The 22,580-nt window shown below is 37.1% G+C and overlaps 1 protein-coding gene across 2 annotated transcripts; it reads left to right on the forward strand.

Annotated features, from left to right (window-relative positions):
* Nucleotides 1-952: 952 nt before the first annotated feature.
* LOC123872381 (UPF0489 protein C5orf22 homolog) lies at nt 953-7,368 on the forward strand. 2 transcript variants are annotated; one of them, XM_045916625.1, is made up of 5 exons: nt 974-1,091; nt 1,629-1,815; nt 5,288-6,150; nt 6,240-6,485; nt 7,242-7,368. In XM_045916625.1, the coding sequence occupies exons 3-5, from the start codon at nt 5,353-5,355 to the stop codon at nt 7,332-7,334; spliced, it is 1,137 nt and encodes a 378-aa protein (XP_045772581.1). In that variant the 5' UTR covers nt 974-1,091; nt 1,629-1,815; nt 5,288-5,352; the 3' UTR covers nt 7,335-7,368. The 2 variants fall into 2 exon arrangements, with proteins under 2 accessions (XP_045772576.1, XP_045772581.1); XM_045916620.1 differs by lacking the exon at nt 1,629-1,815 and having other exon boundaries at nt 953-1,091.
* The last annotated feature ends 15,212 nt before the right edge of the window (nt 7,369-22,580 follow it).

Genomic DNA, 22,580 nt, shown 5'->3' on the forward strand with positions numbered 1-22,580 from the left:
TAATAACATAGTATAGGATAAGCTTATGCAAACACCCGTCCACACGCTTACCAGTGCTTGTTTGTACTTTGTTGTTTGTCGTTAAGCGCACAGATCACGAATCCGCATGGCGGCACTAAAAAAAATATTTTAAATTTAGGCTGGCAGCCCAGGTTTTTTTTATTTTATTTTTTTTTGTCTGCGACATAGATCTAGGTAGGACTTCGTCTGTGTTGGTGTTAGCTGGCGGTCATATAGTTTAACTAACTTTTTACAAATAACTACAAACTTGACATTGGCTAATCTTTGTATAGCCAGACGAGAGAGGAAAAAAAATAATTTTAGATCTAGGTACCTAAAGCCTAAATTGCGTTCATGGGTTCATGGTCTGCGAGCAGTATATCCAACATTCATAAATTAATAGTCCGAATTTAAACACTTATTACACCTTCCGATCACCACCCAACACAATTTTAGGTCTTGTTCGGTTGGCTCAATGAAAAAAAAATTGAAAAGCTTGTGGCTGTTGTTTTTGTTTGATTGATACCATTGTGTGGCTTTTAGTTGTGCCAACACAACACAATTCACTTCGTCAATAGCTTGGAAAAACACAATCCTGGTTGCTCAATTGCTCAACCCTTGGTTGGCACAGATCATTAACATAATTGTTGGCACTTGGCCCATAATATGGTTCAAACGATTTTCATGCGTCAGAACACAGCACTGGCGCTTGCAATTAATCTGACGTGTCATGATGGTGCCGTTTCAGCACCCCCCGCAACCCGCCACTCTCACGCGAACCGGGATCGGTTCTGATGCAACACATCAGAAGCCATCACGACAGATCACAACACTAAACACATACCTAAGTGTAAACGTTACCATACACTATATTGTATGATACCGATTCAGTTCTGATGCGCCACGACACGACACGTCAGCGAAATATAAATCCGCCTTATGTCAGTGGTTCACACTTCACACTTCACAGTTCACAATGACATTTGACAGATGAATATACTTTTAGAGGTTAAGAATTTTAATAAAAACACAACGAAAATATTAAGAATTATGATGAATGATTGTCTGTACATAATCATGAAATAAATTTCGTAAGTAACTATTATTAAACTGTTTTATTTTATTAAGTAAAATATAATTAATTTTATGTAAGTAACAATAAGACGTAGACAAGTTAGAAATTATAATATGCTTTTATCATACCACATATATAACTTAAAAACACCTTAGAAATACCAAGTAATATACCTAGAATTATTATTTCCATAAAATAATAAATAAAAAGAAATACGGATAATTAGTCCTAAGCAGTACTGGGCAGTATGTATGTTAGGTATTATATCCTAGTACCTAGGTCTTACTTAACAAAAAAACTAGGTACCTACTTAAAAACTACTTAACTTTCTTCGGCTGAGTGTGGTGAATGTATAATTTTGTTCCTTTTTTTGGGTGAAGTTTTCCCTGCTAAGTGCTAAAATAATTTTGTATGCTATGTTAATTACTATTCGGTAGTAGGTTATTTTTTCGAGAAACTCATTTTACTCAATTTAAGTTAATAGGAAGGAAAACTATAGATTACTAAAAATGCATTTTTTATATCTGCATAATCATTATTTATCCTTTTGCAGTCAATATGCCCATGATGGCGCTATAGTCTAACTATACTGCAAAATGATAGTAACTCAATGGTTGTAGCTCTTATTCACTAGTAAACCTCTCAAGTACCACAGCAAAGTGTTCCCTATTGACAAATGATGCCAAATGCCCCGCTTTTAGCAGCACATTCCATAATTGTTCATATTGATAGTATGAGTAGTAAGTATATTTAAACCAATGTATTTATTATAGTTATTAAGTTTATGTTAAATTGCTAGTAAACGATTAAATAAAAATAAAATATTAATAATTACTTAACCGTTTTATCACTTGAAATCTGTTGTGTGGCCCAATGAAACATTACAGATTACTGGTTTTTCCACATATTTCAAGCAATTTTTCTACATCCTATCCTAATTTTTTGTCCCAGTGCTGCTTTTTTTTCATTTATGTCCTGATATATTCGAATAATCCAATTTAGCTGAACTACAACTAAGTACTGAGACTGACCCATCTTAAATTACTACTTTACTATTCTTCCTGCCTGCTATCGCACAAGTGGTCTATCTCGTGAGTATGTATTAATAATATTATGTATACATATATGTGTTATACCTATGTAGGTTCTATACCTTCCTTTCCTTAAAAACTCAATATTTTCTTCCGTTTTGAAATTATAATAATAATAAGTACCTACTTCCTTATGCAGGAATAATAAAAATAATTACTTAGTAGGTACCTACTCAGCGAATTAGTTACTACTAGCTGATGCCCGCAGCTTCGCCCGCGTGGATTGGTCAGATCCCCTGCAGCATCAGGATTGAGGAGTTGGACTCCAAATTTTTTATGAAACAATGTCGCAAAGTTCCTCTATCGATTAAAAAAGAAATGACGCAAATCGGTTCAGAAATCTCGGAGATTTCGGTGTACATAGGTAGAAAAACACAACTCCCTTTTTGAAAGTCGGTTAAAAAAGTAGCCTATGTTACTCCCTGGTCAATTCTCTACTTGTCTGTGAAAATCCCGTCAAAATCGGTTCAGCCGTTCCCAAGATTAGCCTTTTAAACAGACAGACAGACAAAAATTTTAAAAACGTGTGATTTGGTTATAGTATCGTTCAAATAACCATATGACCTTAATATGCGGTAGTTATTTCGAAATTACAGACAGACACTCCAATTTTATTTATTAGTATAGATACCTATGAAAATATGCTATTATATTAATATAAAGTTATTATAAAGTTTCTGCATTCTGCCCCTTGTAGGTATATATATATATTTTTTTAAATACAAAATTCACATTGAGTGGGGGGGGGGGGGGGCTATACAAAAATAGGGTTGCCACCTTCAGGTGCTTCAGTCGGGTCAGTTGGGGTTTTATTACACTAATTACACTAAATCCCTGTCAACATAAAAACGCCCTTAGTCTTCGCTCTAAAATATGGCGAAATCCTAAAAGTGGAAGCATTTGTAAAAAAATCATCATAATATTAAGTGTTGTGACTTTGTGAGGTTTGCTTTTTAAGTTGGCCTACGGCAAAACAAATAATATGAATTTGTTGAGAGGTATCAAATATTTATAGGTACATACATAGTAACATACCTATAACATTAATGCCTCTACCGGTACATCCGGACAGATCGGCGACGGCGTTTTTGCGCCTTGACCCAAGTGGGCGTAACAGCGCAATAGGTCACGGGGGAGGGCGGGGCGCGGGGGGCATGTTTGGACGGGCGTAGTAGCGTAGTGACGTCAGAGACGCGCTGTATCGATCCCGGGAGCCGTCACAACACTCCGCACCCCGCGCACGCCGGCCCGGTCAGCCGCGCATCTACGCAGCGCGCCGCACGGAGTACCGCCCCAGCTAGAGTATGCAGGAAGTACCCACAAGTCTGCTAACTAGGGTAACTCCGAGATGGCCACTAGGGATAAAATGTCATTAGGTAGGTAGGTAGTAGGTACCTACTATTACAAATCTAGTAACACTCTGAAAGTAAAGTCTGAGTAAAGTCAAAGTTTATAGATCACAACCTAAGTATGAACTAAGATTCTCCTTCTGCACTTCTCAATGTCACTGCTAGGCAAAGACTCCAAAATCATTCATCATAGAGAGTGTTAATATGGTGTTGTTATAAATTCTATACAACAGTAGGTACGTTGCTTCTATTACGTTTTTGTATGACCTAAGGGCCGATACACAAAATTGCGTTGCGATACAATGCGAATTTGCAACGCAAAATACTGCGATGCCATGTTATTTTACGCAGCAAGGTGTCTTGCTGCTATAGTCCGGATATCCTACCAGACTATTCGTTTAGGGTCGTGATCAGCAGGCGTATTCGACGTAATCTTTGTTGTTGGGGATTTATTCTGTGTCATGGATCGCAAAAAACATGCACTTTTCACAATACGTCCGTTGCGGCGTCGCTTCGTAAAACTCTACGTCGACGATGGTCGACGCACAGTAGTCTTGAGAATTTCCGAACCGTTCCGTTGCCGCAATGCACTAACCTAATGCAATATCACACGGCCTGCCAGTCGATGCCCATAGGTACTTTTCTTAATAATTAACTCATTTCCAGAGGTTTGACAGGTTTTTGTATACATACCTATTGTACTTTTCTAAATGCGCGACCTGAATCATCATAAAACTTAATACACTCATTCTAAAGTACTTTTCTACTATAATCTTATTGTTGAAGGCCCCTAAAATATTGAGAGACCTACTTTATACCTAAATAAAAAGCTTAATGTATAATGTAGTTTTCTAAATTAAGTACTATGGTATGGTACTGACCGTACTTATGAACTAAAACTAAAGGGCCTTCGATTTGCAGTTAAACTACAATTTACTAGATGATAATAATAATTTAGAATTTCTCCAAATTTTCTATAAACTATTAGCCATAGATAATGTTCGTGATAGCGGCCTTAGAACATTAATGAATTCATTAAAGCTACCTAAACGCTATAAGGAGCGATGTGATAGTCATTAACATAACACCTATCGGCAATTCATTAAAATATAAGATTACTTGGCGTCCTCTAAAATAAACATAATATAGATTTGATATTTTATTAACAGAGAAGAACGTGTCAATTTTGTAATAGGTATTTGTTTATGTAATAACGTTACATATACCTACTATAATGATGTTGTTAAATCCAGAGGGCACTGTTAAAATTTATGAATGAGGTGAAATCAATCATAGTATCGATTCCTCTGCTACTGTTGTCATGTTGTGCGTAATAAATTCTGTTTACACATGTACAGACGTATTATGTACCTACCCATACTAAATGTGTAGGTAGACTGTTTGGGCGGTGTGTTCTCTAAATACTTCGTCAATGTCGATCCGAAACATTTTATTGTGCCGAAGTCAACACTGAAATATCTGCGCAGTTCCAACGACGTGGTGGTGGGGTAGAACCGGTGGAACTTTCTTTTTGCTTTTTTTTGTTACGAAACCTTGACCTAATTCTGAAGGACGCAAAGTTACGCAGTTGCTATTGTTTCAAAACGCTAGACTCTAAACTAAGAACTTTTAAATAAGTTAGTCTCTTATTTATTAGGTACTTACTTTCTATTGTTAACAAATTAATGTTTACTTCAATTCAAACACGTAGTGTCCAACTCTCCACCGTGTCTTATATTATATTAACAAATTATTTTCTTACTTCATTTCAGTGTACAAAAATGTAACACATCCCAATTACGTCGTGTAAATTAAAAAAAATAAAGGTGTTAAAACAATGAATAAACAAATTGATACCGATAACAAGATACAACCTTTGAAATTTTTTAAAAAGATTCCAGTATACGTGGTAGAGGAACACAATGATGCCCTGCAGTTTATATACTCCGCTATAGGAGGGAAGAAGTTACCAATAGAAGGTACAACTTTACTGCATTTAGATGCACATCCAGACATGCTTATAGATCGTAAATTAAAGGGGAAAGAAGCTAGGTCTGGTAGGAATCTTTTGCCTTTATTGCAAATAGAAAATTGGATCGTGCCCGCGGCGGCAGCCGGCCATATAGGTCGAGTGGTGTGGCTGCGACCACCGTGGGCGAAGCAATTTAGCGATGGTACTCGCGTTATTCACGTCGGAGACCACCCTGCCACAGGCTTGCTCCGCGTCGACAGTCAAGAACCCTATTATTTGTCGGATGCATTGTTTTCATCGAACTTGCTCAGTGAAAAGGCATTCACATTTACCGTTGCAGAGCTTTCAGACGTCGACGAGGACCGCATAAATAAATTGGCTCTGCATCTTGGAATAACTCATCCGTATGTTCTCGATATAGACTTAGATTTCTTCAGTACTGGAAATCCATTTCTTCAATTATTTGAGAAAATTGGATTATACGATCGGCTGGAAACTATTTTTTCTTCTATTCTCCCGTCTGATAGCGACGCGCAAGCCTTAGAAGAATTTACAGAGCTACGAGAATCTCAATTGCAAGAACTCGAAAACTTGTTTGAACATTTAGAAAAATTTGGTTGTTTAAAGCTTTACAAAGGACCAACTACCGAAATTTATAAAAAGGTTGAGAAAGCAAATCAATATGTAGACTTAAAACATGATGTTTTTAATTAGGTAACATTATAATGTTATATAATGGTTTTTTCTTTTAGGTTTGTGATTTAGTCGAAACGGTTACTGAGGAAGCACATAGACTGGGCCAAACTCCTGACTGGTGGATGATATACGCAGCAGGGTGCACCAGAGATCAAGGGGGCTTGCCGTATCACATAAGCACGGAAGAAGAAATAAAAACTGCCATTACGAAAACTTTAAGACAATTTTTGCTTGAATTGCCGCCACCTGTTTTAATAACCCTAGCCAGATCTACAGATGATGGCTATTGTCCACAAGATCAGGTAAGCTTTGTGCATAATATCAAATCGCAATACAAAGTATGACAATTTGGCAAATAAAATAATCAAACAATAAATATGCGATTTTACCTAATCTTTAAGACCAATGAAATCATAGACTTACCATATTCTAGCAGAAAAAACATTTCTTATTCTTAAACCGCCACTATAATATTATATGCCGCGGATTTTATCACTCGAAAATCGAGAACGGCTCTTTATCATGAATTTATTTTATCGCATTCTGCATCACATATTTTGCTTTACATGCTATATGAACTCTACGTCATGAACTCTACATGACTTGGCCTTGACAGGTTAAAGTCAACTTTCATTTCGATCAACGGACCCTGGCCGATGTTTAGCATAATAAATGCGAAAGTGTGTTTGTTTGTTGGTTTGTCCTTCTACAACTTTTTTTTTAAATTATATAGCGCTTGGCTGCAGCCTAAGATGGAGCGCGCTTGCCTAGAAGTTGCCTATTCACTCTTGACTTGAAGGTACCCATATTATAGGGGGAAGGGAAAACTGGCTATTATATTACATAGTTAATAGACCTGAAGAGTGACATAGGGTACTTTTTATCGCGGATAATAATAATCAATGAGTTTCACGGGATTGTAGAAACTAGAAACTTAAAGCCGGATACGGATGAAGTCTCGGGCATCAGCTAGTATTTTATTAAATGTAAAGGTGATACTGATGACCACTGAAAGTTATCTGTGCGCAGGAGTTTATAGTAAATTGTTTCTTTTACAGGTAAACATGATACAATCATTGGTACTGGAAACACTCAAAGAAGTTTTTGAAACGGACCAGCCTAATTTACATTATTTAAACACTTCTAATTAAGGTAGAATTGTTTGTTTAATACACTTTTAATTTTAAAACTAAATGTTTTATTTACTTACCTAATAAAATATATCTAAAATGATATAATTGTCAAGGAGGTAGAGGTAAGTACAAAAGTTAATTAACCCCCGACCCAAAAAAAAAAGGGTTTTATAAGTTTGACGTGTGTATCTGTGTATCTCTTTTAGAATGTAGGTTCAGATAAAGCCCTTTCATATGATATCCCATTTGGTATAGACTATAATTATCTTTTTCTCTATAATTATCTCTACAGACAGACATAGACAACAAAGTGATCTTAATAAGGGTTCGGTTTTTCCTTTTTAGGTACTGAACCCTAAAAAAGGTAGGTGAGTAGGTACAAAAGGTGATAAAATTCACGTTGCGGTGGCTTTAATTTGCTTGTTATCAATAATTGACCTGGCCTGACACTGAGCCCTGCTAACTACGCCGCCTCTTAGTCCGGTGTTGTGAACAACGCGAAAATCATTTAGCTAATTATTTGTATGACTTTTATATAAATTAGACCAAAGTCGCTAAAAATTCACTTAGATTTAGAACTTTTCTGGTAACATTTAAATTCATTGCACGCAACATAACTTATTTTTAGAGATATGTATGTAGATATTACGAATTTATAAAATACCATTTGCGACCAGGCATAATTATTTTTCCCATGTATCTTGCTTGCAAAGAAATCATTAAATACATAATAAGTACCTAAGTATTTCTAGTCATAAGTGCGAGATTCGCTTTGAAAGCTTTTTTAAATATCTTATGTTGTTTGACTTGAACTGTAATTACATCACTGAGAAGTTAACACCCTAACATAATTTCGCTGGGTAACGAGAGAAAGCAATTGTCGTGAAATAAAGATTAAAATAGAAGTGGTAAGTACCCTATTATCATGTATTCTGTGTGGATACCTAACCTGATGACCTACAGTGGCCTCGTGGTCCATGGGTATAACTTGGGTCTGCAGTTGCAACTTGCAAGTACGATTCGCTTTGCCAAAAGTTACGTGGGTAGGTACCTACTTAGATTTCTTTTAAGAGGTTTTGTTCAAAATTCATCCGTGAAGACTTAATGACGCAATATTATTTTATAACTTCTCTAGTTGAAGTTATTTTAAAAGAATTATGGGATGCATTTGGCAGTCGACACAAATATTGTGCAGCATTGCGCCTATATTTTAGTCCCCTATTTGTTGGAGTAAAATACCTACCTACTTACGGATTCTTGAAAATACGTTGAGTTCAGGCTAAACATTAGCTGTTCTACCAAAGGTGATCGAAAACGTTCATTTCGTCCTAAAGTTTAGGCTTTGATAGGTAGTAGATACTAATACCTACTTAGCCTAGTTGTACCTAGCAGTAGCATCTATAGCCCAAAGTAGGACTAGATTAGACTAGAAAAGTTACCGATGCGTGCCCGGGGTCGAACCCCGGACTAGACACGTGCCGCCGACTTTACCCCCCGTCCACACACTGCCCGTGTGGCATGGGAAGGAGCGAGGAACGGAGGCAGAGACGTAGTGTGGCCGCGTTAATCGCATGTTCCTCGTTCATGCCCATCGCTCCCTATTTTGTCGGTAAGTATGCAATAGCGCCCACGCTGCCACAGTTTCGACGTCCATCGCATTGCAAAGGTAAGCGACCTAGTGCCACTAGTGCGGCGGCGCGATTAATTGCGCAAGTAGAGCAGTGTGTGGACGGGGGTTAAAGTAAGCCGCGTGGGGTGTACACCTGCAGGAGAATTTCGCATCTGCCTACTCATATTTTTCAATAAAACTCTCTTTTCTACAATAAAAAATAAAAAATAATAAAATAAAAACAAAATAATAAGAGCACCTGCAGGTGTACCGACACTATGTTAGTGAACAGACTATAAACCTAAAGCCTAAACCATTACTGAAACTATCTCTACATAATATTATTATCTATTTACTTCTTTCCCTACTAGAGAGTTACCTATTCCCCTATAGAGTTATACCACTGAGCTTGGAGAGAAAGAAGCCTATCCACTTATCCAGTATCCACCTATATCCATCCAGCAAGAAAGACGTCCATTGTTAAGTTACTTAACTTAAGTAAGTACCTACTTACTTTTTTAATCTGATAAAAGTTAGCCCTTGACTGCGATCTCACCTGGTGGTAAGTAGTGGTATGCAGTATAAGATGGAAGCGGGTTAACTTGGAAGGGGTAGGCAGTTTCATTATAGAATATGATGAATGATCGATAGATACATAGAAAGCTACGATGTGTCTGTATGTATTTGGAAAATACGTAGGTAAATATTAATATCATGTAGTTTCTTAGATCATAATATCATTGATCGGGCAAACAATTTAGTCCTTCGATTGGGGGCGATTGGGGTCAACTGCACATCGAAGTGGCCACACTCGAGTCTCATTACTAACGTGGAATTACATCATGCGGCGGCCATGTCTGAAAGTTATCAATTAAATCCAATCAAAAGTGCTAATGGTCATGTACCTACCTACCGTTCATGTGTAGGATGCTTAAATACCTAATAGGTACCTATGTATACCTACCTATATTCCAGAGTCCAGACCAAGGACTTTTTAGATTTGGACTCCAAGTTCTGAAGTCCAATCCAAAAGGCCCATCTGGCTTATACTAATATTAATAAGTTAACTGCAATAGCCGGTAAGTGGTATGTACCGGCTACTGCAGTTTAGACATAGTTGCGGTTTTGCATTTGCACATAGTTGCGGAACTAAGCGATTGGCGTTATGACGCCTATATGGTGTTTATGACGCATGTATGGCCGATGGTATCGAATCGATGACAGATTTTCGTCACGATAAAAAAAGGCACTCTGAATCTGTTTTAGAATGTACAGGTAAAGCCCTTTCACATGATACCCCACTTGGTAGTGTTATCTTACTTTGAAAATTGAAACACGTTTTAATTTTTTTTTTAATGATGTAACCACAAACTCGCGGTTTTCAGATTCATTCCTGTACTTGTGCTATAAGACCTACCTACCTGCCAAATTTCATGATTCTAGGTCAACGGGAAGTACCCGATAGGTTTCTTGACAGACACGACGGACAGACGGACAACGAAGTGATCCTATAAGGGTTCCGTTTTTCCTTTTAGGACATAAACAAAAAGTATAAACAGACGATCGGCTTGCTTCAGGCCCTAGTTCGGCCACCTTAGATGTTAGCCGGGACTGGGAGATCGAGATCAGAGACTGTCAGAGAAGAGATAACCCTTGAGCATTGGACCTTCACCGCCTCGCAGATGGGGCGCCAAAGATCGTTCCGTACGTCGCGTCGTCGTAGTCCGTGGCGTAGACCTTAGAGCAGAGTATTTTGTGCTGTAGAGCATTCGCGTCCCCTACAGAAGTCCGGACCGACCAAAAAAATAAGCACGCGAGAACGGGCGAGCCACATTCCTCGACTGGGTCGTCGGTCGGCAGTCGGCACCGGCAGCCCCGCGCGCGCCGCTTCCTCACGGCTCACCAGTCGTTTGCGCGCGTCGTCCGCGATAACTTGTCTGTGTGTTATCCGCAACCTCTGCGCGCTGTGCGCCTGTGTTTACAAGTGTGTTAATAAATAAATAACCGAATATAATAATAATCACTACTAGTGAATGGTGTTTGTGACGAAGTGATAACATTGTTCTGTTTCCATTTATTTGCGACGGTTAAGAAACAATAGTGGTTCGCGTGGAGCAGACAAACACGGCAGGCGCCGAGCTCAGGTAGCGTTTCATATGTTTTCAATGTGATTACGACGTCTGGGCTAATCTGGTTCATAAATGTGTGAATGCTCATGCGTATGCCATAGTACAGGTACAGGTCTAAATGCGGGCCACGTGATGCGGTATGTATTGTATTGGTAATACGCCGTAGGTAACCACGTGGTGCGGTGGTGTAAACAACTCTGCCCTTCTGTTCCCTTCGTCCGTCGTCGCGGCATCGCCCGTCGCGTGCCTGGCCATCCGGCCCTCGCTCGGTCCCTCGTGCCGTGAAATGGCCAGGCTCTTCGGCAGTTTGGAATTATGATAAATAATAATAGAAACCTTCAATCTATTATTTACACATTGATAGGTTGGTAAACAATATGCTTAGCTGTTATTAACATCGATGTACTTATTTAAATAATTAGGTAAGTTGTATAATTAATTATGTAGGTGGTTATTTTATTCGTCATAGCAGTGGATCCAGTTACGTTTTGTTTAAGAAACCTACCTATTTCTTGAATTTAAATTACATAATTATTGATAAGAATTATTTATGATTAGGTTTCTAGGTAGTTAGTTGGTACCTATGAAGTAGGTGTATCTAAACAACAAATAATTTTTATAGAATAATTATGCTACCTACCTACTATTTATTCAAGTAGGTAGGTACATAACAATAAATTAACATTTTAAATGAATTAGTGATATTTTGCTAGAGTTATGATAATAATAATTGGTATACGTAGATACATATATATCCCTATATGTCTAGATACCTAGTTATTGCCTAAATGAGTTATTAAGGTATGTACTATTAACCTATGTAGGTCTATTAACTTTTACGCACTCTACTGTCTCCAGAGCAGTAGCTAACTCTGAGTACATAGGTAACTATACCTACTTAATTGATTACATATAAAAGGCTCCAAATGGCAAGCACTCAAACACAACTCAAAGCTATTAAATCATTAAAATAAAAAGAATAGGTCTGCCCATGAATCTATAAGTGGGTATGTAATACTTTTATTTCATGGTGGTGCCTACTTCTATTTACTACACTACCTACTCACTATTTATTTTTAAAAGTTATTAAAATTAAAAAAAAACCTACAAAATTGTTCAGTGGAAAACATAATCGTAACCTAAAGCTAATCGCACACTTTGTCCATACCGCACGCGGCGCATAATCCGCTAGTAGCGGTAACTAGGATAGTTGTCAGTCTATTAAAAGTCTTATGCACACATATAAACATTGCACGCAATGCATGCCATGAAAAATTTTTCAAGTGTTCCGTAGCATCGTACAAGAAATATTTTTTTTTATCTAACCACAAATTCACGGTTGTTGTTGTTGTTTCCTGGTTTAGTAGCATTTAAATTCACGGTTTTTGGATTTTGCCCTTTACTTGTATTTAATTTACTGTTTAGACATTGCTACCTGCCAGATTTTATGATTCTAGGTCAAAGAGAAGTACCCTATAGGTTTTCTTGACAGACACAACAGACAAACGGATAGACAGACAACAAAGTGATCCTATAAGTGTTCCGTTTTTCCTTTTGAGGTACGGACCGCTAAAAAATGAGTTCTAACACGCCACTTTAACTTTATGTGTCACATATCATGTCAAAAGTACGATTTTAGTACTTATTTTAAAGGTGAACCGTACTTTTGACGTGACAGTTGACACAGCAAATATCCTTCGAGCAAGTCCTTTCTATTATAGAAGGCCGATAGTCGGCAAAGGACAACCTTGCGAAATTAGCCACAGTTGTAAACTGAGTAACAGTTAATTAGGAACTGTGTAGTTAATTACCTAATTAGTATTTGTAGAGTCATTGCATGATTCATCACAGCAAAAAAAATCGGCTAAGTGCGAATCAGACTCGTGCACCGAGGGTTCCGTACTGTAGTCGTATTTTTTCGACATTTTGCACGGTAAATCAAAAACTAATATATTTAGACTTGACATTTTAGTTTAATTTAGATACTGCGTACATAATAGAATTGGTTACGATGTGCACTATACTAAAGTTAATCTCTAACTCTGATCTTTTAAAAGAGCTTCGTCCAGCTGTCCGATAAAAGAATCTTAGACGACGAGAATAGAGATGATCAAATATCAAAACGCTCGCTTAAGAAAGAATTTAAAATATTTTTTTAAAGCAACAAATACATATTTTTTTCTGAAAACTATCAATAACTCAAAAACGGGCCCTTTTTGCCCATAGGTGTTTAGAGGTCATTTGATAGCATTTGAAATCCTCTACAACCTTTCAAATAGAAGGTAACGTTTTACTGGACTTCATGTATAAATATCATACATATGGATTAAAAAATATTAAAAAAATTTATTCCCCGCTTCAAAACGTTTCTGATTTTAAATAATATATAAAAAACAAAATTAAAAAAAAAACCATCAAAATCGGAGCTGTTTCTGAGGACTTCCGACGAAAAGGCTTCGTTTACTCCACTTTTAATTGCGTCTGCTATAATAATAACATTATTGACATTGTTAGAAAATATTATAAGGCAATTTGAGAGTTTTATCTTGCGTTTCAATATGAGACCAATGACCTAATCGTTAACGTAGATCAATGAAATAGGTAGTTAGGTACCTCATTAAGATGTAATGACACGGAAACAACGAGTGATTGTGTTCTTTACAGTGCAGTGTAATGAAGTAGACAGTAGGTATAATAAAGGATCGATGTTGCAGGAAATCTGTTAATTATCCGGTAAATGCCAATAAATAATAATTTATGTTGACTCGATGGCAATTAATTATCAAGATTTTTGACCAGCAGTTTGGAAAAATCAAGTTGTAGATTATAAAGCTCAGTCTTAAAATAGTTAACAATAAAAATTTACCTATGAGATTTCCTGCATAGTTAGTATTACTATTGAACTTGTTACCATATTAAGTCAAACATGTATATGATATGTATATAGAAGATTAACGTAATAACGGTAGATTAGGCAGTAGGTATGGCTAACTCTGTTGAGAACAATTCTAAATGTTTTGCTATCCTTTCCAGCGAAAAGGATGACACTAGATTTAGACATGTCAATTTAGTTTAGTTAAGAGCTTGTGTACAACAGAATTTTATTAGCCAAATTGCTTTTATATCTGTGGACGAAAACTTGTTGGTTATAAGCAGGGATGTTAGAGAAGTGGGAACCGAATTTGGAACTGAAGTTTGTAATTTGGTTGTATCGGAACCCAAATCGGAATCAGAATCGAAACAGAAATCGGAGGCAGAGACAGAAGAAAGATGTGTTAAGGGCAGGTCTAAGAAAATAAAATTACACACATTCGAACCGAGGGGAATCGAACCCCTTAACATCTCCAGTTATAAGGTTGTAGTTATTAAATTATCGCAGCGAAATGGTATAAACCGGGATTTGGTTATATCCCTCAGGCATATGGTCAAACCCCGCGAGATGTTAAAACGACATCTCAATGTGACCATTTCACTAAACAAATTAGTAAAATTATAAAAATACTGAGCATAGTTTATGAAATATAATATACATACATACTATAATTTGCAATCTTAAATTCGGTAACGTTATCAGGCCCCGGTATAAATACGACATAATAATATACTGTAACCTTTCACCTATAGTCCAATAATGAGTCTGCACGGCAATCGGTTTAATATCCAAGTAACTATGAATCTACTGTTCATTATAATAATTACGAGTCACTAAGTTATACGTCATTAAGGTTTTTAAAAATCTCGTGGAATCTCTTTGGTTTTTGAGATAAAAATTATTATATCCGGTATCCATGACGCAAGCTATAGGTGCCTTTCGGCAATATCAGTTCAGCAGAAAGACACCAGTCATACAGACACACTTTCGCATGGATCGCTTATAAGTTGTAACGTTTTGATACATTTACTAGCCTGTTGGAAGCGAACGATAAGAATATACGTACCTACCTATACCGAAAGAATATACACCTTGAAGTGTTATCAAAACAATGTACCGAAAACATTTCGCAGTGCGTGGCCTTGAGTTGACTTATTTGATAAGCCGCAAGCGATCTCTCGTTGCGTCTCCGCTCCATTCAAGTCAGATTTCGGTCTCATTTAAATATTTTTTGTGCAATATAAAAACACAAATCAAATAATGTACATATACTATTTCTCATATTTTGTGGTAAACTTATTTCATCCATCTCACCTGTAAGTTTAATAACTATATGTGAATTCACAGAAAACATAACTAAAGATATTATCGTTATCTAAGATATTTGTATCGATCTTTTCTTCAAATTTTTGTCTTTCGGGTATCGGTCTACAATTTCGGGGTACCAATAGTGGGACGGCCTAATTGTGTCCAGTTTTTAAATGAGCTACGCCGGAAGACTGTCCGTCTTGCCTTGGCCCCTTCATTGAGCTTCACCTGCTAGAACTTCGTCCAGGACCTCCTTCGCGAGCTTTTGGTTTCGCGTTTGACAAAAACACAAGGGATAGGCTGTCGCGTAGTAAAGATAAAAAGCGTCAAGTCAGGGTGACTAGACTTTGGTCTGCGCCATAATTGTTCGACCTAACCTACAATTTTCCGAAGAAAATATTCGCCAAATTAGGTCACAAGCATACTATCTACAGTTTGCCTTTGCAGTTTTATAATCGAGTGAGCGATTGTAAAATACAACGCCGGTTACGGTGAATTTCTACGATATGCCTACTACTTTGGTATTTTCATGTGTAGGGACAAAAATCGTACACGAAATGCTAGGTACTCGTAGGATAGATAGTTGTAACGCAAATAGCAATGGACTGTAGACTGTAGAGCATGTTGCAAGGCTAGACAGACGCACTCGGCGCAGGTATCAAACTGCAATGAGGTTACGTCGAAGTATGCTTGCCGCTTTTAGCTTCCCGGCGCAGATGAGATGCGGGGGTGGGGTGCAATATTTTGGCCACCAAGCATCGCGCCGCCGCACTGCCGGGGGCCGGATCGATCGTGCTGCGTTGCGCTGTTCTATTATTTATTACCGAAAATATGGCGGCGTGGTGCGGCGGTCGTCAACCTCGCCGTCCGCCACGCTACGGCGCGTAAACAACGCGGAATGCAGCGCGGGAAACTGGTACCTCCCTTCCCGGCTTGCTGGCTTCTACGCGCCGCAGACCGCAAGCCCTGCTACGGCTCTGCCGTCTCGCTTTTACCTGTCGAGGACACCCAGCACTTTCTACCTGTCTCTTTCAGAGTGACGCTACGCCAGTCACTAGTAAGCAGCATGCGGTCCACGTGTAAAAATTCCTACGTAGTTAGCAAGAAACTCGATAGTACCTATGTAACTAGTAATTAGGTATGCGACCTAGCCAGTTCTTGTTAAAAATAATGTTTTTTTAACGTAAATAGCTACTAGTTACCTACTATTTAAAAACGAATGAAGTGAATAATGATATCGTTATTCCTTTTTCCCGATGATTGACATTTAACTAGGCGAAGCATTAATACCTACTATGATACAAAATGAAATATGAAATGAGAGCAGAGAGTAATCAAAAATATCAGACATAAAGACAAACATGGGGTAGTGTTTCACCATAATTTCATGAAAACGTTTTCATGATGGCTTTGTGAATTGACTAGTTAGAGGAAAGACGTGACCGTAACGTTTGCAAATTAAACATTATTAATAATTCATAGATAAATTACGTGGAGTCTATAGTGTGGAAATCCCTTCAAGAAACCTTTTTAGACGTCCTTCGGTTGGTCGTCGGCCCTGAAACGAGCAAAAAAATCTGCGAATTTTTTTTGTGAATGCTGTGCGGCTCAGTGTTATGTGCGTCAACTTTTAAAAGTTAAACCGGAAATGCTTCAGTGGAATGTATGACGTCGGTGTTCTCACTCGCATGCTGTTTTTAAAGACCGTAATGGGAGATAAGTAGGTACTACCTGCTGACCTGCCTGCTAACGTAAATAAAGTAGGTACCAACTTAGGCACTGGCAGTAACTACGACTAAAATATGGGCATGGCTATTTATTCGTTTGTGTAATTACCTATTTTAATTATTATTATTTGACAGTTTTAATGTTAGAATCGAACTGCTCTAATATTCACGGTCTACTATCGAATTAGCGCTAGATTAGGTACACTCGGAAAAATAATTCGCTTGGCAGAGCATACTAATGCGCGCGTATGTATAACACACAAAGATACGACCCGATGCTATCCGATAATAGATACACTCACACTTACTACACTCACTCACACTTCTAGATAACCTTACCAGTCGTATAGGGTTGCAAATTTCACATTCGTCAACATAGTTCTGATGGCCGAGTGGTAATAGTGTTGAAGTTCTTAAATATGGCGTGAGTTCTAATCCTAGTGGGGGATTGCTTTTTTATTTTTGCAATTATTTATTTTGTCTTCTTTATACAGTCAAAATTATCATACTTTCAAACAATATAATTATAAGCAAGAAAAAACAAAAATAATAACACTTTTCTATTTTAGAAGTTATTTATTTGTCTTTTGTGCAGTTCATAAATTATTATAATAAGCAAGAAATAAATAAGACGCTTGTCAAAAAATTAACACATCAAGTTAACAGAAGGTATACAAAAGAGGAAAAAAAATTGACATACTTTATCTACTCCTATTACTCCTATAGTAATTTAAAACCAATATCGATGTGAAGTATGCTAAAAGTCGGTCAAGTATGAACGTAATGTTTTATTTACGTTTTGGGTTACTTTTAGGTTTGTGAGATGAATCAACATGTTAATTACTTAGTTAGAAATCAAAATCAATTATAACTTCTAACTGCAATAACAATAACATCACTCACAAATAGAATTAAATTAATTACCTATACTTTATTTAATAATGTATAGGTAATGTAAAGGTAGGCCACCCTCGTAAGCTATTACTTTTTGTAATCGACTCGTCATGTTAGTAACCATATTCCAGCAAGTCTATGCTGCCCCACAGAGACTCCCAGGTTGAAGTTACCACTTTATTCAAAGTATAATATATCGTTTACCTGTTGTTCTATTACTATAGTATTTTACGTCCATCCTTGTCCGACTCAAAAGATTTTTCATTATTAAAAATAACAACGTAATTACATCAGTCAAAGTTTATATATTTCATTGCAAAATGAAAGTCTATGGTCCTGGTGCAAACCATTCGTAATATTTTCTTCGTAATGTATTCCGGCCGCACGCAAATGCTTCCGCACAGTTTGTAGAACTACATTGTGCTTGGTCGCTGTCAACCAAATTTTTAAAAAGGAATCCACGCTATGCATTGCAACGATTTCTTGGTGGTGATGTGACTCCATCTTATAAGCTGATGGTTTGGGCCCAGGTCAACAATTGTCTACATGCCCCGTTTCTCCGTAGTGACAGACCCACAAGCGCACGGTATTCATCTGTAAATGATTATATCCTGGATTAATACATAGGTTACTTTTTATCCCGGAAAATTAATGAGTTCCACGGGATTTTTAATAACCTATATACACGGGAATGAAGTCGCGGGCATCAACTAGTATTTAGTATATTGGTTACATTGTTATATTATAATGCGTCTGATTAAAAGTATTAAATGGACTAAAAACATTACGCTAACATTTAGAAAATACTAAATGCACATAAGTAAAACCATAAACATAATTTCAATACGAGTAGGTTATATTTGTTTACTTACCGATATCATCGATTTCGGTTATCGAAATATTCCGCTCAAATAACAATCTCTGCTTTTTAAACAAAGATAAATAAATGTTCCATGGTGGTGAGAAGTTCAGTAGTTATTCAGTGTGAAAAATAACACAATACACCATAAATGAATTCACTACTAGGATTTATTAATCCGCGTGCTCAAGTTCTATTTGACAATAATTTATAAAATAGGTAATTTTTCCCCAGGTCCCATTTTTTAAATCTACCCTAGATTTAAAAAATGGGACATCAACTTGATATTGCCATTCTGTAATCTATAGGTATACCTACACCGCATAATTTATCGTTTTGTGGGTTCGAAACATTTCAGTGATGAATAGACCTTAACTGTCTTGTTTTAAAGCTTAAATTCGTCCACATATCTACAGCCAGCACTGCAAGTGAAAACTGCTAATTAAAGTCGTGAATTTTTGACGTTATCTCAAGGTGGTTTAAGGCCATTTTACTCTGACATTATTGTGCTTCGACGATCGGATTCTATCAGCGTGGGTAAGCGGCAATACTACCTAGTGCCTGCTGTGGGGAAATCAGCGAAATATGTAATTTGTAATTATTGCACGTAGGTATGGTGAAAAGAGACCGACAATTCATTAAAGAGAGATAGGTGTAAAATAATAAGTAAACGAGTTATGCACACACATAATGCTTCGTTGTGTTGCCTGCTTACCGATTTGTTTTGCTTTGTGTACGTATTGTCTGATTTAATGACCTTGAGTTCGTTCTTACATAGAATTCAACTTTTTATATTTTTAAAATAAGAAAGTACAGCGTAATAAAAAAATTCAAAAGAAAAATAAAACCGACTTCAAAAACCACAAACATTAAAAAGTAAAAAATAATTTTTGTTTCGACACGCGTAATGTATGAAGTCGAACGAGCATAATAAAAGAAACTAGATATCGGGCAACATACCTACATTTAAAAAAAAGATTCCAACGAATTGAGAACCTTTTCCTTTTTTTGAAGTCGGTTAAAAAGTGGCTACCTGCCAAATTTCATGATTTTAAGTCAACGAGAAGTGTCCTATAGGTGTTCTTGACAGACACGACAGACTGGCAGACAGACAGACAGACAACAAAGTGATAAGGGTTCGGTTTTCTTTTTGAGGTAAAAAGGTTACACATGAAATACCAAAAGTTTGCTAAAATATTTATAGTGAGTCGTTTATAGTGCCACGTCAAAATTGAGATTGGTCTATTACCAGTATCGATCGGCCAGCCGGGTCCAACGTGTGTTAAAACAAAACGCGTGTTAAACGCTTCTCATGCGACACAATGATGAAAAGACGCGGCGGCGTGCTTCTACTTTCGAGTGGCAGAATAATTATTATTAGATGTCTTTTAGAATAAAATAACCTGTCGAGGAAAAAAACAAATACAAGTACTTAAATCGCAACATTTACGCAAGTGAAAAGCAGTTTGAAGTCGTTATCTTGATAGGTTACAGAAATCTCGTGATAAGCGTAGCGTTCCGTCAGTTGGGCGCCGTGGTCGGGCAGCGTCACGATGACGTAATATTCGTACACATAACACGTAAGTACTAGATAGGCATTGTGTACATACCGCTGATTACAATGTACAATATGAGGAACTGTCACGATACGACCGACGACGGGCGCCACCGCGATCTACGAGAGCGCGCGCTCCACCGCCATCCACCGCCGCCGCCGCGCCGCAAGGAAGATTTGCATAGGCTTATGACCTACCATCCAGATTTAGTATTATTATTTATTTAATACTTGACTTATTGCTACATTCAAAACCTGCATGCATTTGTAACCGACTGCAATAACCACAAACATTTATTACTGAATATAGTTTTATGTAGTTATTATCTAATATACAAGAGGTAAAGGTAGTTCTATAATAACATTTTTGGAGCAACAATAATTAGCCGCACGAAATTTGTTTTTGACTCACATTGGGACCTACTTAATTGGCACCGACTTCAAACCTACACAATCTGAAATTTCATGAAATTGGTTTAGGCTGCTAAACACAAGTGTTTACCTACTAGTTATACCTACATAAATAAAATTTAAATTAAAAATTAAAAACCCCTCTAAAAAGTAAAACAATAATATTATGCATTTACGCAGTAATAGGGTCGTCATTCGTCAATGATGTGCCCTGCCTATTACCACTTCAGCTTCGCAAGTCGTTGAGCTGTCGCGTCGGTTGCTCGTGTTCGTTCTCGAATCTCTTTATTTCTGAATCACTTAGAAAAACTCCAATCTGAGCTTTCTTATAAGGCCCATAGTTAGCAACCATGTGTCGGATCCATTGTCATCACTGTTCGAGCAACGCGCTCTAATACGAACAGTGGTCTTCAAGCACTAGCAAGGAAAAGGAATTGGTTCGCATTGCACTGGTTCGATCACAGCAAACAACGAGTTTCTACAAAAAAAATGGTTGTTATTAAAGCACAGCTCGCAAAAAAATGGTCACGTTTAAATGTCAACGTTTGATACCCTTAACGGATGTCGGCGGCTATGTTGATCGAAAACAATCTATAGTACCTACTCGTATTCGACATTGCTAGCGAATTTCCTCAAAACTTGCATTCATTGCTTACTTGTTTGGATTACAAAGTAATGGCCAGTTCTGCGAATCGCCCATTCGAGGACTGTTTGCAAAATACACTAAGATTGGTTTGTTTTTCTAGCTCCTAACTACCGAGTGTTAACGTTTAATGAGCTTTTCACGCGAAACGGTCACTGATGATTGCAATTTTGGGTTTAATCGGCTACCGTTTTTCTGTGTGCGAGTAATATTTAGCCGTGGCCTGGTCTGCCGTGGGAACCGCACTGGCTCCCACGCTAATTACCGGAGACTTCATGCTCTTTGTGCTCTTTACGAGCCGCCAATGTTATAATGAATGTTTATTATTATCAATGAAACGTCGCCGAACAAACGGACGGTCGAGTGATCAATTTAAATTTTATGTCAATTCCATGTACATGTAAGTACCTACTTATTTAACTATATTATCAAAAATATCTAAGTTTCAAATATGCATTTACTTATTAAAGTAAATGTATGTCCTCACGTATTGTATTGAAGTTATATCTAATTTACTTAATAATATAATTTGTACGTTATAATGTGAACTCGCCATCCTCACATAAACTTTTATATTTTCCAGAGGATGGCTATTTGTAAATAATTAATGTAAGTAATTAAATGGTTGTGAACAATAAAGATTAAAAAATACAAGTCATAAAAGTGCAAAATAATCCTTTATCCCAATCGTCGAAAGAGTAACCCATTATAATATACCTATCCCAATTCCCAAATAAAACGTTAACTTATGTAATATTACAAATAAGGGATGCCAAGGCGACAACAAAAGAACCATCGCTAGTCCCAAATTGGCTTCAAATTATGATGTTAGAACAACATATAATTAGAAAGTAATGCAATGACAGCAGCTTGGAAGGTGGTCGAAGTTGGATGTATTTTTACATTTATTGATCCTCCATATTAATAGCAACCTCAATCTTGTAAATGACCAAAACTATTTGATAGAAAATTGGATATTGGTCTTGTTTGGGATAAAACCCCACGAAATTATTCCTTGTAAATAAACCTAATGTGAGCGTTAGGCTGCTCAGGTATCAGTTGATAGCAGGTCTGATTGCAGCCAAGCGCTAGTCTATAAATAAATAAATAAACTTGGCCCGACACACTATAATTGTACGCCGCGATTATTATAATTGCAGAAGAAGTAAAACAAAGGCATATTGAAATTATAATTCAGATTGATTTTTTTAATAAAGTACTAATTTTATACTTCAATAAGTAAATAAATAAACCATA

The sequence above is a fragment of the Maniola jurtina genome, chromosome 2, assembly GCF_905333055.1.
Source record: "Maniola jurtina chromosome 2, ilManJurt1.1, whole genome shotgun sequence".
Lineage (NCBI taxonomy): Eukaryota > Metazoa > Arthropoda > Insecta > Lepidoptera > Nymphalidae > Maniola > Maniola jurtina.

Excerpts from the sequence above, each read along its gene's own strand:
- LOC123872381 (XM_045916620.1), top strand. The coding sequence starts at position 5,353 with ATGAATAAACAAATTGATACCGATAACAAGATACAACCTTTGAAATTT. Across the intron at positions 6,151-6,239 it reads CTACCGAAATTTATAAAAAG|GTTTGTGATTTAGTCGAAAC; the intron begins GTTGAGAAAGCA and ends TTTTTCTTTTAG. Across the intron at positions 6,486-7,241 it reads GCTATTGTCCACAAGATCAG|GTAAACATGATACAATCATT; the intron begins GTAAGCTTTGTG and ends TTTCTTTTACAG.